Source organism: Alnus glutinosa, chromosome 3 (assembly GCF_958979055.1).
Source record: "Alnus glutinosa chromosome 3, dhAlnGlut1.1, whole genome shotgun sequence".
NCBI classification, from domain to species: Eukaryota; Viridiplantae; Streptophyta; class Magnoliopsida; order Fagales; family Betulaceae; genus Alnus; species Alnus glutinosa.
In genome coordinates, this window is record NC_084888.1 from 12,675,717 (window position 1) to 12,693,436 (window position 17,720).

At 46.0% G+C, this 17,720-nt stretch overlaps 1 protein-coding gene across 1 annotated transcript; it reads right to left on the reverse strand.

Moving 5' to 3' along the window:
• Nucleotides 1-10,308: 10,308 nt before the first annotated feature.
• On the reverse strand, nt 10,309-12,179 carry LOC133863185 (uncharacterized). The gene is made up of 2 exons (XM_062299161.1): nt 11,018-12,179; nt 10,309-10,871 (listed from the first exon to the last, which is right to left on the reverse strand). Exons 1-2 carry the CDS (start codon nt 12,177-12,179, stop codon nt 10,309-10,311), a joined length of 1,725 nt encoding a protein of 574 aa, XP_062155145.1.
• Nucleotides 12,180-17,720: the final 5,541 nt, after the last annotated feature.

Below are 17,720 nucleotides of genomic sequence, written 5' to 3' on the forward strand. Positions count from 1 at the left end.
GTAGACGAATGCAATGATGTATAAGGCTTAGAGATCTGCGTGTATGTCAAATATTGCTCCGATTACTTGTGGGCAAAATAAGAAAAAAAGAGCGAGGTAGTAGCGCTCCTTGTTATTTTAAAGGAAGGATAATTAGTGGCGTTACACCCACTCACTTTGTAATGTGAAGAAAATAAGAGGATGAAGACAAAAGAATTATGAATTAAGTTCTTCATGATCGTGCTTTGATGTGTTACAAAGGTGGGTTTATATACACAAAATTTCTCGACAATGGTAATGAAAAATTGCAGATTTTTAGGAATATATAGAATTTAGATGACCGTTGCATATTAAGCATTGAAAGATTTTTGGGAAAGATTAATCTACATATATGGAGGAGAGGATACTAGAGAAGATTTTGGTTGCTTGCAAGAAAGAGGAGATTTGAGTTAAGAGTATTTGTAAATGACACACAACTTGGCAATTAGAAAATGAAACTAAGTTGGATTAAGTGCATTAGTAAATAGATATATAAGTTGTTAGACTTTTGGATATATAAGCTGTCTGAAGTACTCTTTTATGAATGAGATAACATTCAATCTCTATGTGCTTTGTATGCTCATGAAAAACTGGATTTGAAGCAATATGGATGGTCGCTTTGTTGTTACAGTATAGGTTCGTTGGTTGCAGATGTGCTACACTAAGGTTAGTTAACACAACATTGTAGACAAACTCAATATTAACTAAATTGCAAAGATTGCAGAGAAGGCAAGTTACAAAGAAAAAGTTCACATGAGTGTAATGCAGTGTGATAAGAGAACTAAAAGAAGAAGAAAATAGGAGACTTATATCATATTGTTACACGGCTGTCATAGGTTCTAGGTTACATGCATGGTTGTACCATGAAACATGGGTTGGTGTGCTGTGATGGCCCATGATTTCTGCACTTTCTGTTACAGGAAATCGGGAGGGTTGTCAGCCGTGGAGCATGGATTGGAGATGGGCTTAATATCTGCTGATGTGACATCGAAGGCATGCCAGTTGATGAATCATCATGAGAGTTGTCTGAAGTATCTGACGGAGTCTTGACATGTGCGTCATAGATTGCAAGCAATTGAATTGAACTAGTAGCCGACAAGAAGATCCATTTGGCCTGGTGTTTGGTTGATGTATCACAACAATGGATATATTCTGCATCTTGATGAGGGTGTTTATGGCTTGTACGTCCATGAATTGATTGAGCAAGTGTACAACATATGCCAAATTTGGTCTAGTAATGGTTAAGTGGATCAGTCTCCGAGTTAGTCGAAGATACGAAGAAGGATTTGCATTAAGCTCTCCATCTTGTGTGTTGATCAGTACCCAATTTCGATCCATAGGAAAGTTGGGTTTGCAACAAGAAATCTGTATCTCCAAGAATTTCAAGAGCATATTCCTTTCAACGAGAAAATTCACTAGGTTGAGAGGGCAACCTTTATACCAAGAAAATTTTACATACAATTGTCGTGATGCCTTTTAAGGCCATATAATAACTTGTTAAATTTACATACTTGCGTCTCCTGCTTTCTGTTTGAAACTTGAAGGAAGAATGAAGTAGCTAGACATCGATCATCATCAAGGTTTTCATGCAAGTAGGCATTTTTTACATCAACTTAATTGACGTGTCAACTTGGATAGCAACAAGAGCAAAGTGGACATGCACAATCACCAATTTGGCAATGGCGGCAAAAATCTCTTTGTAGTTGAGACATTCCTTTCGAATATACCTTTGGCCACCAACCAATTTTTTTTTTTTTTTTTTTTTTTTTTTTTTTTTTTTTTTTTTTTTTTTTTTTTTAAGGGAAGACTACAATTTACCCCATTGAAGTTGAAACGAAATATTTGCAATCTTAGCACCAATGTTTCGATTGCGTCAATTACAGTCCATAAAGTTCAAGAAATTTGCAATTCACTCCTTCCATCCAATTGCTCCGTCTCAAGTGACGGAAACTCAAACACGTGCGTTTTTGAAACAAAATGGACTGAAATGCCCTTATTTAAAACGATGCGTTTAGGTTGGTTCTTTACATGCACGTCACGTCGTCACTGTTGCGATCTGCGTCTTCTTCATTCTTGTTTTTTTTTTTTTTTTTTGATAAATAACATTGTTGAGACAGTTTCCGGTTGGTGACGTGTTGATCAGGAATAGGCTGAGATAAGCTATACCAACGATCTTGACAAACAATCCTGCAAAATAAAGCTGCGTCGGGGGGTCCCGACAACCCCACTCCGATGCTTAAGTAAGTGTATGGTTCTGAGAATAAATGCGCAGAGTAATGCTAAAAAGCCTGATTAGCATGTACCTTAGCATCTGAAGAGATTCTTGTATTTATAGAGGTTGCGGAGCAGTTTAGGATTGTTCCTGGTTCGTGCACGAGGCGGTTGGAGGAGACGTGGCTCCGGATGAACGAATGTTCCGCATATCTCGGTGGCATCATTGGGTTCCATTACGTGCATCGTGTCACATCGTGTCCCTTAGATTCTGGGTACTGCCGAGATGCATGCACTCTATGACGTGCATCATGTCCCTTTGTTTCCGGGTACGACCGAGATGCATGCATATGCGGATACCAACTAGCATTTGGGTCGCCCACCCAGTTGTGACAAGTTGGGCTCAAGGGGTCTTGATGGGCCCGGGTAGATTGTGTTTTCTTTGATATTTGGGCCTGGTCGGGTGGACCAAAGTGGGCCTACCTCCCGGGTTGGGTCCACAACCCGAGAAGGTCAATATTTGTCCCAACAGTTACCCCCCAATTCTCTTAGGTAAATTTTATACTTGAGAGAATTAATTGATTGACCTTTTCTTTGATGTATCTTGAGTTTTGGGTCGGACGTACAACACTGAGAGCCATCAATGACCCTTCTTCATTCATACTTTCGCTGAGTCGGTGATCTATCTCGGAAGTATAATTTTGCCGGTTGCTTTGCCTTGCCCATACCTTATCCGCCCGAGAGCCTTCGCGTGCCATTTTTTTTTATTCCCGTTTTTTTTTTCTTTCATCTTGCAAATCCAAATTTTCAAACTTTCGAATTTCCTCGAAATCCGCGAGTCCGCGTGTCAGGTATAATTTAAACGCCGGTTCGTTTTTCAAGGCATGTCTTGTTCCACATGGCGGACTACCGGGGCTTTCGGGCTGCTGGTTTTTGGAAGAAGAAATTCGAACGAGACCGTTCATATACCGGTGGACTGCAACCGGTCAAGCCGTGGTCCTGTCGACGTGTGTCAGCAGCACATTAAATTTGATTTGACGTCGGTTCGCCTTTCGAGGAGCATGGTGGTTGTCAGATGCGTGACCGGCGACGGTTCGACTGCCGGTTTGGAGGGATGAGACTCACTTATGTCTCTCTGTCTCCCGGTTGTTCATGACCGGCTAATCCCGGTTGCACTGGAGTATAAATACCCTTCCCATCTGCATCTCTCAGCATCTCTCATTCTTGTTTTGAACTTTTCTTCCTCCTTTTCCTTTGAACTCGCATCTCTCTCTTGGAAGTTCATCCTAACCTTGTCTTTCTGCACCATGTCCGAAGCAAGGGAACTCCCAGCAGTGGTCGTCTCGGAGTTTGAGGAAGAGGAATTACTATCCGAGGACGAGGTGGTACCCGAGCAAGGGGAACGTCAGATGCCCCTCGTGCCTCTCGACCGCCGAGGAGTCTCAAAGGTTGGTACCGGGGATGAATTTCGCCTCCGGAACAATTATGATATTCCCCCCTCGGTTCTGTTACATTTCCAAAATCCTGTTACCCGGGAGATTCGTGGGGGCGATCTCGTTATTTACGAGAAAATGCTTTTAGCTGGGCTGCGATTTCCTTTACCGGACATCGCCCGGGAATTGGTACTATTTCTTGGGGTATCCCCGAGCCAGCTTACACCGAACGCGTGGAGATATCTCTTCGCCTCTTTCATTCTGTGGCGAACAGTGCTGGGGGCTCGGATGACAATTCCGGAGTTCTTCAACATCTACCGGGCGGCATATAAAAGGGAGGGTGTTGTTGAGTTTACTGTTAGGAACAACCCTATCTTTATATACCTTTCTCAAAGTTATTCCAACAACCGGGGTTGGAGGTCAGATTTTTTCCGAGTCTCAGGAGATTGGGAGTCGGTAGCGCCCTTACCGTCCGACCAAAGAGTATCAAGAGTCTGGAATCCTATCCAGGTTGACCTGCGGGAAGCTCCTGCCTTGAATGCAACCGGTAAGAGAAGGGTGGCCGCAATGCTGTTGTTCTCTCAGACTCCGGGGAACGATGTGAAGATAGACTATGACAACATAGTCACCGACGAAAATATGCGGAAGGTTCTTGGGTATCAGATTCCTACCGAGAAGGTTTGGTATGATCGGAAAGGAAAACAAAAGCCGAAGAGATCCGAGGGTGGAGCGGCCGGCACTCCGCAACCGAAGGCATTGAAGGCGGCTCCAGGGACTAAGAGGGTCATCAAACCAAAGAAGACTGGCAAGGCGACCCCCCCTCCGAGGGCTGTAAGTAAGGCGACCTAAGTTCCGAGGATGGCGATTGTACCTCGGGATAGCCTTACCCCAAACTTTTCTGCTCCTGCGACCGATCTCGGGAGTGACTTGACTAGAGCTCCTGAGACTATGATCCCGGCTACCTCTTCATCGGCCGTTATTAATACTGTTGAAGTTGAAAATCCAGAGGAAGCGTCTGGTAAGGAGACTGTGGTTGCTCATGTGCCCGATATAGTAGAAATTGGGGACGATCCTGAGGAGTTGGAGCAAGATGCTTCTGAGGTTCGGAATGCATCCAAACGCAAAGGGAAAGAAGTGGCATCCGAGTCAACGAAGAGGACCCGATTTGCCTCGGATCCTTTACAATATGCGCTTGCGCGGGTCACTGAAGCCGAGCTTCTTTTTGGTCGGCCGCGTTTTGTATTGCCCACTTTGCCAGCTACCCGGGAAGAACCGATTGAAGAATCCGAGACTTCGGATCGGTCTCCGGCTGAGAGGATAGAAGCTCGCTTGGAATCTGATGCTCCGGCTGAGAGGATAGAAGCTCGCTTGGAGTCTGATGCTGGTCTAGCCTCCGAGGATCACTTACCGGCGAAGCATGAAACATTTTTACAACCCCAGGATGGACCGGAATCTGGGGATCATGTGGTGGTGGAATCGGAGGGTCATCTGGAGACCGGGGAGATAAACTCGTCCGTGCCGGCTGGACAGTGTTTGGATCGGGTTGAAGTTGCGGAGTCCTCTGGACCCGAGACTTATGAGGACCAACCGGAGACTCGAAATCCTTCTCCGGGATTTATGGAAGCTGAGACTTCCCGACAGGGAGCATTAATCGGTTCTCTGAAGGAAGGCCTACTGGCTTGCCCCTTAGAGACTTTAATGGGCCTAATCCCGGAAGGGTCCTTTTCGACGTCCGGGACCGTGTTACCTGGAGGACTTGCAGAGGCGATGCTTCATAACCAATTGCAGGTTAGCCTTGTGATTTTGAAGATATCTTCCCATACTTTGCGCGTTTTTTCTAACTCCCATATTTTTATTATTTTAGTGCGTTATGAGGTCGGTTGCATTGTGGCGAGACCACCGGGGTAGTACTGAGGGCCGGGCTGCTCTGGAGGCCAAGGTAGCCGAGCTTCAGTCCCGGGTTCAAGAGCTGGAATTCGAGATGTCCCGAACCGAGGACTTGGAGTCCGAGATAGAGACCTTGAAACAGGATATCGAGACCAAAGATCAGACAATAAAGGCTCGGGACATGGATCTGGCTCAGGCCCGGAAGCTGGCGGATACATCTCGTGCTCAAGCGCTTGAAAGCGAGAAAACCCTTGATAGAGTTTTGAGCAATCTGACCGAGGCTAACGAAGCCAAAACGGCGCTGTCTTCCCGGGTGACAGACTTGGAGCGAGAGAAGGACTCGCTGGTGGCTGATAAGCACTCTCTGTCCGAGAAACAGAAAGAAATTCATGCTCGGTGTAAGAGACTTCGGAAGAAGGGCCATCATTATAAGGCCAAGTCCCGGCGTTTCAAGAAACAACTCGCCCTTGTTCCTTGGCTTCGAGGTCTTAGCTGGGGCCGAGGATCCAACTGGGGTTTTGAGAGATTAAGGACCATGCTTCTTCACCCGGAAGTATTCAAGGTTGATCCCGAGACTGTGACTCCTGAGCTCCTTGAATTGCCCGAGACAGCAACCAGGGAGCTGCAGACTCTGGGAGTGGAATTTTTCCCGGACGTGGAGGACTGGACCGATGATGCTCCCAATCCTTATCGAGATGACTTAACCTCGGGGCCCTCTGTCTCGGAATGTTCTCCCGGTAGAGAAGAAGCCGAGGAACCTGAGGCTGGTGATAATGTGGACTCGATAGGGAGCCCACTTTTGTAAATATACTTATCCTTCTTTTGAGCCGGTTGTACTTTGAACTGAATGCGAATGTAACCTGGTGGATGTATGAAATAGAATTAACCGTTATATTTTGGTATTTTGATGTGTTCGCATAAATTTTCTTTTGCTTATGCTACCGAGTTGTATTTGATCTGGCCGGCAAGTGGGTTCCAAGACGGTTGTTTTCAAACCAAGGAACACTTTGATTTAATCTGTTTTAAGACTTGTACAAATTTTGGATTTCTCCAAGTTGCTACCGAGGGTTTTGACCGATGCGTGTTTTGGGTCGGTTGTATTTCAAACCGAGAGAGCAACGTTTTGAGTTGATCTGGTCTGGTTTGATTTGAACCGGAACATCCCTTACTGACTTCGTACAAATTTGGTGATTTGTACGAGTCAATATTGAAGAGATGTTCGGTGCGTACTCCGAGTCGATTGTGTTTCAAACCGAGGGAGCGACGCTTTGATTTGATCTGGTCTGGTTTGATTTGATCCGGGTCATCCCTTACTAACTTCGTACAAATTTGGTGATTTGTCCGAGTCAATATTGAGGAGATGACCGGTGCGTACTCCGAGTCGGTTGTGTTTCAAACCGAGGGAGCAACGCTTTGATTTGATCTGGTCTGGTTTGATTTGAACTTAGGCTCCATGCCTTATATTGAATTGAGAAAAAACATACATTGGCGGTGCCAATTTTGGAATAACAGAAAACATAGTAATTCACATAAAATATTTCTTCAAATTCTCGGCGTTCCAGGCTCTCGGTAATTCCTTGCCGGTCGCATCAATCAAATGGTACGCCCCTCTGTCATGGCATCGTATAACTCTGTATGGGCCTTCCCATTTTGCTCCGAGCTTTCCTTCGATTGGATCTTTGGTGATCGGGCTCACTTTTCTCAAACCCCAATCTCCGAGTTGGAACTTTCGGGGGTTCACTTTTTTGTTGAAGTAATGGGCAGCTCGGTCTTGGTACGCCGCCCATGTTACCTGCGCTTCATCTCTTCTTTCTTGTAGCAAATCCAGATTGAGCTTTATTCCTTCGTCGTTGAGTCCCGGGTTGTAGTGTGATACCCGGAAGCTGGGTGATCCGACTTCGGCAGGGATAATTGCCTCGGAACCGTAAGTTAAAGAGAAAGGAGTAGCCCCGGTGGGAGTGCGTGTCGTGGTGCGGTAGGCCCAAAGCACCTCGGGTACATATTCGGCCCAAGCTCCTTTCTTTCTGCCGAGCTTCTTCTTTAGTGTTCTGAGAAGAGTCTTGTTTGTGGCTTCCACTTGTCCATTCGCCGGTGGATATATTGGGGTTGAGTAATAGTTTCTGATACGGAGTTCGGCACACCATTTTCGAAACAGTTCACAATCGAACTGTTTTCCGTTGTCGGTAACAAAAGCGTGTGGGATACCAAATCGACATATGATTGAAGTCTAGAGGAATTTTACTACGTTGGCGGTAGTGATAGTGGCGAGTGCCTCGGCTTCGGCCCACTTGGTAAAGTAGTCTACCGCGACAAGAAGGAATTTCCGCCCACCTTTTCCCGGTGGCATAGGCCCGACTATATCGACCCCCCATTTCGCGAAGGGCCACGGCGAAGTGATAGGGCTTAGTTTTTCGGGAGGTTGCTTCATTACCCGGGCAAACCTTTGACATTTGTCACATTTTCGTACAAGTTTGACTGAATCCTTATTCATTGTTGGCCAGTAGTATCCGGCTCTCATTGCCTTGTGCGCCAACATCCGGGAGCCTGAATGGTTCCTGCAGACCCCTTCGTGTATTTCCTTTAGTATGTATTCCGCCTCGGAACTTTTAAGACATTTCAGAAGTGGCTCGGTATATCCTCTTCGATAAAGAGAACCTCCGATAAGCACGTACCGGGCCGAATGCATTTTTACCTTCCGAGCTCGCATCTTCTCTTCGGGTAGGGAACCGTTGCGGAGGTACTGGATGACGTCAGTAGCCCATTTGGGCTCGTCTGATTCTTCCCCAATTTCCATCATGTCGAGTTTTGGAAGGATTGACGGCTTGGTCTGTATCACCACCCCCAGTGTGGATGTTTTGACGACCGGCCCGGTACCGGAGCCCATTTTGGAGAGAGCATCAGCTCGGGCGTTCTCTTCCCGAGGAACTTTGGTTACGGCGGTTCTGTCAAAGTTAGATTGGCATTTGCGTACCTTATCGAGGTATTGAATCATCTTTTCGCCCTGTGCCTCTGCCGATCCCTGCACCTGGCTGACTACCACCTGAGAATCGCTTCTGATCTCTATATTCCTTGCTCCCATCTCCCGAGCTATTGAAAGCCCGGACAAAAGTGCTTCGTACTCGGCTTCATTATTGGTGGTTACAAAATCCAGTTTGATCGCATATTGAAAAGTTTCTCCATCCGGGCTTGCCAATGTGACGCCGACTCCGCTCTTCTGGTTGGCCGAAGAACCATCTACATATGCCACCCATGTTTCCTTCTCGGGCAGTTCTTCGCTTTCGGGAGTATTGCTAAACTCTAGTAGAAAATCGGCTAGCGCCTGACCCTTGATAGAAGTACGAGGGTGGAATTCTATGTCGAACTGTCCCAGCTCTACCAACCAATTCACCAACCTCCCGGAAAGATCCGGTTTTTGTAATATCTTCTTCAGCGGATGCTCGGTTAACACTCGTATTGCATGTGCCTTGAAATATGGCCTTAGTCTTCGGGTCGAGATTATTAAGGCGTAGGCCAGTTTTTCGATCCGAGGATACCTCTCCTCGGCTCCATGGAGTGCTTTACTGGTGAAATAAACCGGTTTTTGAACGCCTGAATCCTCTCGAACCAAAGCTGAACTGACTGCCGAGGGTGATACTGCAAGGTAAAGATACAAGATTTCTCCTTCCTCAGGGCTGCTCAATAGCGGCGGGTTAGTCAGGTACTCTTTTAACTTCTTGAAGGCTTCCTCGCACTCATGGCTCCACACAAAGGCTTTTCTCAAAATCTTGAAGAATGGGAGACATTTGTCGGTGGACCAGGAGATGAACCGGTTAAGGGCTGCTATTTTTCCGGTTAGCTGTTGCAGTTGCTTGGTGGTCCAGGGAGGTTGCATGCTGAGGACAGCACTTACCTTCTCGGGATTCGCCTCGATTCCTCTTTGTGAAACCATGAATCCCAAGAATTTTCCTGAGGAAACGCCGAAAGCACATTTGGCCGGGTTGAGCTTCATCTTGTGACTCCTTAGTGTCTCGAAAGTTTCCCCCAGGTCGGCTATATGGCCGGCGGCTCGTGTGCTCTTGACAAGCATGTCGTCAACATAGACTTCCACGTTTCGTCTGATTTGATTTCGAAACATTTTGTTGACGAGCCTCTGGTATGTAGCCCCAGCGTTCTTTAGACCGAACGGCATCATTTTGTAGCAGTAGAGACATCTGTCGGTAATGAACGACGTTTTTTCTTGGTCGGCTTCATCCATGTGAATTTGGTTGTACCCTGAGAAGGCGTCCATGAATGTTAAGAGTTCATGACCGGAGGTAGAGTCTACAAGCAGATCAATCTGAGGTAATGGGAAACTATCCTTGGGACATGCTTTGTTGAGATCAGTGAAGTCAACACACATTCTCCACTTCCCGGTGGCTTTCTTGACTAAAACCACATTGGCTAACCACTCTGGGTAGTTTACTTCTTGGATAAACCCAGCTCGTAGGAGTTTGTGTACTTCCTCGGCAATGGCCTGGTTCCGTTCCGGTGCGAAAGTCCTTCTTCGTTGTTTAACCGGTCGATGGCTTGGATCAACCATTAGCTTATGGGCTATTACGGATGGGGGTATTCCGGGCATGTCCTGGTGGCTCCATGCAAACACGTCTTTGTTTTTCCTGAGGAATGCTACCAGGGCTTCCTTCATTTCGGAGGGGAGCTGCGCGCCTACACGGACCTTCTTCTTCGAATCACCGAGCTCGAAATCTTCCAATTCCTCGACCGGCTCCCCCAACGGTGATTGCTATTTTTCTTCGTCCTTCTTCTTCTCCCCGAGTCTCGCAGCTTCCGGGAGCTTCTTCAAACTTGTATTATAACACTCTCGGGCCATCCTCTGGTCTCCTTTTTCAACACCGACTCCCTCTTCGGTGGGGAATTTCATGCTCAGATGAGGCGTTGAGGTCACAGCCCTAAATTCATTGAGGGCTGTTCTTCCGAGGATGGCGTTGTAAGCTGATGGTCGGTCGATTATCAAAAACCGAACCATTATCGTCCTCTGTCTCGGGTACATCCCTGCTGTGACCGGAAGCTCGATGGACCCGAGTGGGAGTACTTGCTCTCCTGTGAATCCCACAAGCGAATGTCTTGCCGGGATCACCTTACTCCGATCAATCTTCATTTGCTCAAAGGCTGATCTGTAGAGGATGTCAGCCGAGCTGCCTGTGTCAACCAAGATGCGGTGTATTTTGTGGTTGGCTATGGCCAGACTCAGTACCAGAGCGTCGGTATGTGGGAGTGATACTCCTGCGTAATCATCATCTGAGAACCCGATCACTTGGGCGTCTCGTTTTCGTGATTTTGGAGGTTCTGCACCGAGTACACCTCAAAATCCCGTAGCTGCCTTGCATATGCCTTCCGCGCCGAGCTAGATTCTCTGCCTCCTCCGAAACCCCCCGAGATCGTCTGTATCTCCGGAAGGTTTTCCGGCCGTGCTGGTCTGGCTCAGCTCCTACTTTTTTCTCGTGCATCCCGAGGGTCTGGCCTGCGCTCCGGTTCCATTCCCCTTTCCTGATTTCTTACCCGATCATCCCGGGGATTGTTTTGATTCTGATGGAACCGATTCTGATGGGGGCGATTGGCGGGCTCCGGGTCTTGCTGAGTTCTTTGATCTGCGAGGAAACGGACAAGTTTTCTGTTTTCTATGAAGCGTTCAATCAGAAGCCTCAAGGATATGCAAGCTTCTGTGCGATGACCGGTAGTATCATGAAACGCACAATACTGGTCAGCGTATCGTGAATGCGGATTTGCGAGCACCGGTCTGGGATTTCTGTACGTCGGGTCTCGCCTTATCTCCAGGAGAACGTCCATAATTGGGGCGTTGAGGGGTGTCCAGTTGTGACCCCTTAGGGACTCTTGATCCCGCTTTGGCCTAGCCTCTTCTTCTGGAACCCGCTTCCGTTCGTCCTTCCGAGGATTCTTCTTTTTTGGGTTCCCGGAAGTGGATGGGCGTGCAATCTCGGGTCCCAACAGAGCTCGGAGTGTCTCCTCCTGGTTAATGTACTTCTCGGCTTTACTCATAAAGCCATCTAAATTCTGAGGGGGCTTCCTGGCTATATCAGCCATTAGTGCTCCATCTTTTCGGATTCCCTGAAAGAGAGCTCCGTAGATGAAATCATCTGTTGCTGCTTCGGCTTCAAGTCTAGCCTGGTTGAACCTCATAAAGAAATCTTTGAGGGATTCCTCGGGCCCTTGGTGTAATGACATTAAGGATCCCGACGGCTTTCTTCTGACCCTGCCGGCCATGAACTGCGTCAGGAACATCCTGCCGAGGTCCTCGAAATGACGAATGGAATTTGGCGGGAGGCTCCTGAACCAGTCACGGGCATTGCCCGAGAGGGTCAAAGGAAAGGCTCGGCAGGCCACCATCTCGGGTGTTCGATGGAGATCCATGTGGGCTCTGAAATTATCTAGGTGCTCCACGGGATCTTCAAGTCCCGTATAAAATGGGATCTCTGGGACTTTGAACTTCTCAAGAAGGCAAATATTTGCCACCTCCTCAGTGAATGGGGAGGTGGTCTTCTGCAAAAGGTTTTCCACCAGGGAAGCTTTTCCCTTATCGTTCCGTTGAATAGCCGCGGTCAGAACATTGCATCTTTGCTCCAACCGGGCAATCATGCCTTCTACCGCCCTTGCTGCCTCGGGTTGAGCAGGGGGAGGATTTCCTGGGACTTATTCTTCTTTGTTCGGCTCCTCAGAGCCTTCGACCCGGCTGCCTTCCTCTCGGTTTCCTGGGTCAGTGACAGTTCGGTGAAGTTCTGGAACCCGGGCCTGGAGGACAGCATTCATAGTGGCCAAATCCTCGATGCTCTTGGCCATCTGCTCCATTCTTTCATTCAGATGAGTGAATTGGGGATCGTTGGAGTTTCCTTCGTCTCGGGCATTTCGGTCATCCCGAGGCACTCGGTTGGTTTCTGATCGAGTATTCACCATAACGGATTTTTTTTTAGGAAAACGATATAAGCCGTTCCCACAGACGGCGCCAAACTGTTGAGACAGTTTCCGGTTGGTGACGTGTTGATCAGGAATAGGCTGAGATAAGCTATACCAACGATCTTGACAAACAATCCTGCAAAATAAAGCTGCGTCGGGGGGTCCCGACAACCCCACTCCGATGCTTAAGTAAGTGTATGGTTCTGAGAATAAATGCGCAGAGTAATGCTAAAAAGCCTGATTAGCATGTACCTTAGCATCTGAAGAGATTCTTGTATTTATAGAGGTTGTGGAGCAGTTTAGGATTGTTCCTGGTTCGTGCACGAGGCGGTTGGAGGAGACGTGGCTCCGGATGAACGAATGTTCCGCATATCTCGGTGGCATCATTGGGTTCCATTACGTGCATCGTGTCACATCGTGTCCCTTAGATTCTGGGTACTGCCGAGATGCATGCACTCTATGACGTGCATCATGTCCCTTTGTTTCCGGGTACGACCGAGATGCATGCATATGAAGATACCAACTAGCATTTGGGTCGCCCACCCAGTTGTGACAAGTTGGGCTCAAGGGGTCTTGATGGGCCCGGGTAGATTGTGTTTTCTTTGATATTTGGGCCTGGTCGGGTGGACCAAAGTGGGCCTACCTCCCGGGTTGGGTCCACAACCCGAGAAGGTCAATATTTGTCCCAACAAACATAAACAATCCGCGTCTTCTTCCTTGTTCAACTCGACCTAATCAAAACTACCCGTCTAGTTGATGGGCACCTGCAAAGATCGTGCCAGAGGAGGCCGGCCAGTCTTGTTGTAGAGGGCGGCAGACTTGAGTGCTGGAGAGCGGACGCCGGGGACGTGATTGTGATATCTCGAAGCTTCAACGACGTCGTCTCCTTCAGCCGCACCCAACTCGACGTCATCTCCTTCATATGCATATATTGGTTTCCAGGGGTGACCTATTAAAGTTGTTCTCACCGCCTCAAATGTGGCTGTCGAGAAGTTCTGTCTTAGCCGGTGTGGGACTCACGGGTCTGCACCGGGCTCAAATACTGGTCAAGTTAAGGGCAAGAACTACAGGTTCATTTATCTTTGATCTGATCGGCAAGCAACAGAAGTGGAAACGGTGTATATGCGAGGAAGCAAGGTCGAGAGAGCATCCAAAACGTCTTATTCAAATAGGGCAAACGTGTTCAAAATGATAGCTGAAGCTCTTGAACGTGCTTGTTTTAGGGAAGCTAACTATCACATATTAAAGGCTACTTGACTATCAATGAAAGCTGCCCCTGTAAGAACCATGAAGAATGGGAGACGAGGCCGGAGATGTCTCTGAGTATGTGAAGAATTATATAAATACCCACGTAAAATTTACGATGCTCTATAGCCTCCTCAGTCCTCAGGTCTATCACAACTATTCACAAATGGTCTCTAGCCTTTTCAACACTCCATTTTGATCTCTCTCTTCCCTAGTACTATCAACAAACAGTGAAAATGAAGCCTGACCTTTCAACTTTGCTTTTCAATGCTTTTAAGCTCCTCTTTCCTTCAGTTCGCCATGGCTGATCCCCCCATCGTGGCTGCTGCTCCAATTCCAAGTAATTAAGTTCCTTTGGTACCGGTGCTTAAGATATTGGTTTTTTTTTTTTTTTTTTTTTTTTTGCATATTTGTAGGCTGATTGGTCTTTTTGCATATTTGTTTTTTGCAAGGTTTTTGTGACTCCAAATGCGGCGCGAGGTGCGCAAATGCGGGAGTGAAGGACCGGTGCTTAAGATATTGTGGAATCTGCTATCTATAGTGCAAGCGTTTTCCTTCAAGGACATCTCCGGCCTCCTTTTTTTTGCCTTTTTTTCACCGGGACAAGCTTCTCTGTTCACCTCTGTTTTCATGTTCTAAAACAGAGGTGAACAGAGCCATAAGGAAGCGTCTGAAAATCTAGCTAGATCTCTGCATGACCGAATTTCCCTTCTATTTGGTAGCAAAATCGGGCATCCTTTCACCTGAGTTTTCATACTGAGTGCCTTTCTTCCATGTTTCAAATTGCACTGCTTATTTTTATCTGGCTCTAAAGACAGAGATTTCCTGAATGACATCAAATAAAATGCCATTTTATTCCAAAAATGTAATGTAATCTGCCTTTTATATTTGTTTTGTCGCATGTAAGCCCAGCACGTGGAGCGAGTGATCTCTGATATTGAACACAAAGCATATTTCTGAATGGGGATATTTCCTCACATTGTTCATTTGATTCCACTTTGAAATGAACTAATAAAAAAAAGGAGAGATCTGTGGCCAGGGATTCTGCCTGAAGAGAGGAGTCCGCCCCAATTGCCATGGCCGCATCAAAAGAAAGGTTAGTGGTCGATTTGGAGGCTCTCGTGGCTGTTAAGCATATGCAGACACCGTTTTGAAGACCGGTAATATTTGGCTACTGATTTGCATGCGTTTGTGCCTGTTAGAGGAGTCACTTCCACTTCAGCATGTTCTAACTCATCCTCTGCAGAACAAGATCAGCCACCTAAAGCTAGTGAGCTATGGCTGTTACCACCCTGACTTCAAGGAAGATACTTGTCAGCTACTCAAAGACCTTAATCTCAGGAGATATACAGCTCAGGATTTCAGGAATTGTAATCTAGTTAGTTAGATTGTTATAGTTTCAATGTATAGCTTTAGACTAATATTATAGTTCCAATGTATAGCTTTAGACTTATATTTTTCCTGTAATTCAGCATTGATGTTTTCTATGTACAAACTCTTCTATAAATACAGAACTGAGTGCTCAAAACTCAGCAATGAAATTCAACCAAAAATCTTTAACTCGTCTTCAAAATTTCATGGTATCAGAGCCTCTCGGTTCACACCAACACAACTAAATGACAGAATCCAACAACTCCAATTCCTCCACCTTCACCTTGCCCAACATTACTCACCTTGCTCCTATGGCTTGATGGGCATTGTTGATGGTTCGAAGCCATGCCCACCAAAGTTTCTTCCCACTGCTGCAGGCAGTTCTGCAGATAAGGAATCTCTCTCTCTCAACCCTGAATATACCATTTGGGAGAGAAAAGACCAGTTTATACTTAGCTAGTTCATTGCTACCTTAACTGAAAAGGTAGTTCCTACCATCTATGGTATGACCACTTCAAAACAAGTGTGGAGTACATTGACAAATCGTTATGCAAATCCATCTCGATTCCGCATCAATCAACTGCGGCGCCAATTGCAAATGTTGCGCCAAGGCAGCAAAGGTTGTGCTAAGTTTGTGCACTCTGCCAAAATGTTGGCAGATCAACTGGCCTTTATTGGAAAACTAGTCGGAGATGATGATCTCATCTCTTATATTGTGGGAGTATTAAAACCACAATACAACTCATTTGTAACTTCCTTCTCTTTCGCCAACAAAGATGACTCAATGGACTTGGAGTCCTTCCTTTCTCAGTTAACAGCTATGAACAACTCCTCGAGCATCAGAACCAAGATGCTACTGTAGAGGCATCCAGTTATGCCTTACTTTCACAAAGGCCAAGTCAGCCTCTTGTCAATCCAAAGTCCGGCTATCAACCACCCAAGTATGGCTATCAACCACAACGCAGGCCACAAAATTTCTCAAAGCCTTCTTATGCCAAGAAGCCATTTCTTCCTCCAGGGACTCAAACTCAAGGTAACAATGCAGCTTCCTCAAATAGCTCTAACACTAATCGGGTTACTTGTCAAATCTGTGGTAGGAATAATCATCAAGCCCTTGACTGCTTCCACCGCATGGATTTTTCATTCCAAGGAAAATACCCTCCAAGTGAGCTAGCTGCTATGGTTTCACAGTCCACTGTACTCCATGAAGAAGATGAGTGGCTAGCTGACAGTGGAGCAAACAATCATATAACAGTTGACTTAAGTAACCTGACATTGCAGCAAACATACCAAGGGGCTAAAACCGTGGCTGTTGGAAATGGTAATGGGCTCCAATTTCAAAACACAGGTTCTTCTTCCTTCCAAACTCCTAACTCTAATTCCATCGTTCATCTAAACAACATTTTGCATAGCCCTGAAGTCTCTGCAAATCTATTATCCATCAACAAATTCTGTAAAGATAACAACTGTCACTTTAAATTCACGGATACTTATTTCCTTGTGAAGGACAACCAAACCGGGGAGATCCTCCTGCAGGGACTCAGTAAAGATGGGCTTTATCCTATGCAACTAAAGAAGTTTTCCAAAAATAAAGCTAGGAGATATGTTATTCTGATTGGCATCAAAACTACTACAGATGTTTGGCATAGTCGTCTAGGGCATCCCAACCATCAAGTTCTTCAATTTATGCTTAAACATCAACAGATTCCTGTGCTAAAATCCAAGTCCAATAAGCTTTTGTGTACTCCATGTCAACTAGCTAAAAGTAAGAAGCTTCCTTTTTGTGATTCTAGCCGTGTAACTTCAGCTCCTTTGGAGTTGATTCATAGTGATGTTTGAACCTCTCCTGTTTTGTCTACTAATGGATACAAGTTTTATATCATATTTGTGGATGATTTCTCACGTTATACTTGGTTGGTTCCTTTAAAACATAAATTCGATGCTCTAGAACAGTTTGTCAAATTCAAATGCTTAACTCAAAATCTCTTTCCTCAAAAGATCAAACAATTCCAAACGGATGGAGGAGGTGAATACACCTCAAGTACCTTCTCCAAATTCCTGGCAGACCATGGCATTTTCCATAGAATTACTTGTCCACATACCTCACAGCAAAATGGAATTGCTGAAAGGAAACATAGGCATATCATTGAAACCGGTTTGAGCCTTCTAGCTCAATCTCATTTACCACCTAAGTTTTGGGTTGATGCTTGTCACACTGCTGTCTATCTTATCAATAGGATGCCCACCAACACTCTACAGCACTCTAGTCCCTTTCTCAAGCTTTTTAATAATGAACCAACTCTTTCACACTTAAGAGTGTTTGGTTGTGCGTGTTATCCCTTATTAAGACCTTATACTAACCACAAACTTGAATTCCGTAGCACAAAATGCATTTTTCTTGGATATAGTTCAAATCAAACGGGTTACAGATGCTTGGATCCTATTTCCAACCGAATATATATATCCAGGCATGTTATTTTTGATGAGCAGACTTTTCTAGCACAAGATAAGACTTATTTCACTGCCCCTGTAAAAGACTCTTCATCCACCAGGTACAATTCTACTTCCCATTGATTTCTATTCCATTAATCCCGCTCATGACAGCAATCC